The sequence below is a fragment of the Nestor notabilis genome, unplaced genomic scaffold (genome assembly GCF_000696875.1).
Source record: "Nestor notabilis isolate BGI_N333 unplaced genomic scaffold, ASM69687v1 scaffold91, whole genome shotgun sequence".
Classification (NCBI taxonomy): Eukaryota; Metazoa; Chordata; class Aves; order Psittaciformes; family Psittacidae; genus Nestor; species Nestor notabilis.
The window spans coordinates 45,355-48,344 of NW_009915822.1; the positions used below are offsets into that span (position 1 = coordinate 45,355).

The following is a 2,990-nucleotide window of genomic DNA, read 5'->3' on the forward strand; positions in this document are numbered from 1 at the left end:
AACAGAAAAGCTACAGGCCTTGCCCCATGGAGCTCACAATCTAAAGATGGACAAGGAGAGAGACATGAAGGAGGGGGGGAAGGGGTCCACAGAGAAGTCAAGAGGCCAAGATGGAAATCAACCATATCTTAGCAATCAAATGTAGTTTGAATGTATTGTTGAAAAGCTATACAAACTGTTTTCCAACTGCTGCTCATACTTGCCATTTTGGTTCAACTAATTCACTCCTAGGTGCCATGGCACAGATAGATAGATGTACAGGAAGGAAGCTTTCAATATGTGAGTTCACAATACTACATGTATAAAGTAGGGCTAGAGAACTCACCTAAAAGTATAGAAATGAGAGGGATTTATGTGGAATTTCAAAACTCAGTTCAGTACCATGACAGTTTAGATCCACAATGGTATGGCTGTCAGGTCCTACAAGGTGGCAGTTATTTGTGATGGTTTTCATCTGCAATGTAAGCGTACTCTATGCATCTGGAGGTTCCTTAATACAGACTTATATAAACTGCAAAATCTATCATGGCAGGGCTAGGCAAGTTAAGAATGAAATGACCACACTGATGTGATATATTTCGATGTTTCCAAGGGAGAAGAAGGATGGTGCTGATAGTAAAAAGTTGGTTATTCTTAGGTCAGCTGTAAAATTACTTTTTTAATAATGTAGGACACCAGTCACTGGTTAAAAAGAAACAGACTGTTTAATTTTAAAAATACTGGTTTAGACTAAGACAATAAGTCACTCATCAGTTATGAAAAATACTATTAGGTTTTCTTTATACATTTAAATGTCTAAGAATTTTTTATCAAAACCTCCAATCATGTTCCCCCAAAACTCTGAAGTTGTGAAAGAAACTCTCTTAAGGCTTGCCTTTAAAAACTTCTCAACAAATTGCCGCATTTTTCCAAGTACTCAGGGGATAATTGTATGTTTGTTTATTCCTGAAGTATCTTCCTCTTAGCAAATACGAGTGTATTGTGAAGTCAAAAGCATAGGTTGAAGGCAAAATGCGTAGGTTGTCCATGTTTGGAAAAATAAATGATTGAAGAAGCAGTAACTAATGTGATTACAGACTTCCAGGGAGTAATCCGTCATCAGTTTTTAGCAAGCCACAGTTATTTCTTTTCCTATAAGAAACACTTTCTTTGACAGTCTTCAAATCTTGCAGATGCTTCTAACAATGGTATCAGGATGGTGATAATCCTTTTGCTGAGGGGGAAAAGCTGTAATTAAATAATCAAGTAGACTGGTCTTTCATAATTTACAGGTTTTCATATTCCTTCAATAAATAAAAGAATATACTTTATCCTTTGATTCTGTATAGCTTTTGAAACAAATTAAGTTTATAGCAATTTAAATAAATGATTCTAATAGCTTGACATGATTTATGCTGACAGGAGTAGCTTATGATTATTATGGTGCCCAGAATCTTTTAAGAACCTACAAAGTTAAATAAAGGCTTACAAGTCTCTTAAGCTACTTTTTATTTGCATAGAAAAATATTTATCATAGGAGTCAACTATCATATGAGAGAAATTGCATTTGTTGTAATTGAAAAAGATAGCTAAAAAGTTTCTGTGGGTTATTGCAACAGTACAAGAATACAAGATGCTTCCATTTATTAAAAAATGTAAAACAAATCGTGAAAGCTAAAGCAGGCTACAAAACAGAAGGTTCCCATATTATCTTTCTTTTGACTACTATGTTACAAGATCATGTGCCACAGTTGAGTACTATAAAGTGTAATTCTGCATTTGCTAATATAACTCTTAGAACATACCCCCCCCCGCCAAAGCACTATGCAAAATATATATATTTGTAAATGCTTCCTCTTGTAAGCATCACAACCTTGTTATCACATAATCACCCTGATCAATTGTTTCCTGTTTCTCATCACAGTCAATGTTAATGTCCAACTCCTTGTCCAGCTGATCCTGTGGTGTGGCTGGTTCTGAGTTCTGTAACTCCACATTCTCTGTTTCTGAAGCACAAATACTTCCCTCTTCCTGTGAATCCAAAGAGTCACCATTATTTTGTGACTCAGCTAACACGCATTTTTTGTCAGGGCTTTGGATGTTTAATTCACAGTTCATGGTCAGTTCTCCCTCTTCTAGTTCATCAGTTTTCTCACATTGTTCTTCTGCCTGTTGACGGGAAACTTCTTCAGAAACAGTGTATATTTTATTTGTACTCTGCTCCACAGAGTTTGGTTTTGATCGTCTGTGAAATAACCCAAAATTTTTTATGTCTGTAACAAAATTCACACGCTTTTGTTTCTCCTTAGTGGACTCTGACACCATCATTGCTGAGCCATTGCTTACATTATGTGCTTCAGAGGCAATAGTGGCTGATCTTGGGTGAATCATGGTTGTTATGTCAAAAAGGCTGAAGTTCTTTTTCTTTCCTTTCTTGTTTTCTTCACTCTCACTATTTTCTTCATTTTCTGACAGAGAGGAAGTGTCTTTGTTCATCTTTGCAGTCTGCAAATTAGTCAGCTTGCTTCCTTTCAACAAACCCAGGACTTCAAAACGAAAGCTGGAAATATCTTGTTTTAACTCCTAAAATTTAGGAAGAAAGATGAAGCATCAGAGCAGAAAAGCTAATTTGACTTTTCCTCTTGTAATTAAAAAGAGAAAAAAATAGACTTATGCTAGGGATCAGTAATAAACTTCACCATGTGGATAATACCTGGCATCTTCAAGGTGCTTTGCAGATTGTCTAATGGATCTTCCAGGTGAGACAAAAAAGTGACCAGCAATTTTATCAGAGAAAACTTCAGAGGAAATGTGCCTTTTCCTAGACTGCTCACAGAAATCACTGTCAGTGGTGGAGGAAGGAGCATGGACAACTTGAAGACCTACAGCCAATCTGCTAGACAGTATAATCCCATCATGATAACAGCATTTTGATCAGCTCTTAACACCATCCCTTACACACACACATAGGGACACATGCATGCTCAAGGCACGCACATGTGCACACTCTT

General features: G+C 36.6%; 1 protein-coding gene across 1 annotated transcript in view; it reads right to left on the bottom strand.

Moving 5' to 3' along the window:
- Positions 1 to 1,665: 1,665 nt before the first annotated feature.
- Positions 1,666 to 2,990, bottom strand: part of LOC104413341 (short transient receptor potential channel 4-like) — a 4,020-nt gene continuing 2,695 nt past the window's right edge. Inside the window, exon 2 of the mRNA XM_010024303.1 lies at positions 1,666 to 2,562. Within this exon, the coding sequence (XP_010022605.1) occupies positions 1,846 to 2,562 (717 nt within the window). The 3' untranslated portion in view covers positions 1,666 to 1,845. The remainder of the gene's footprint in view (positions 2,563 to 2,990) is intronic.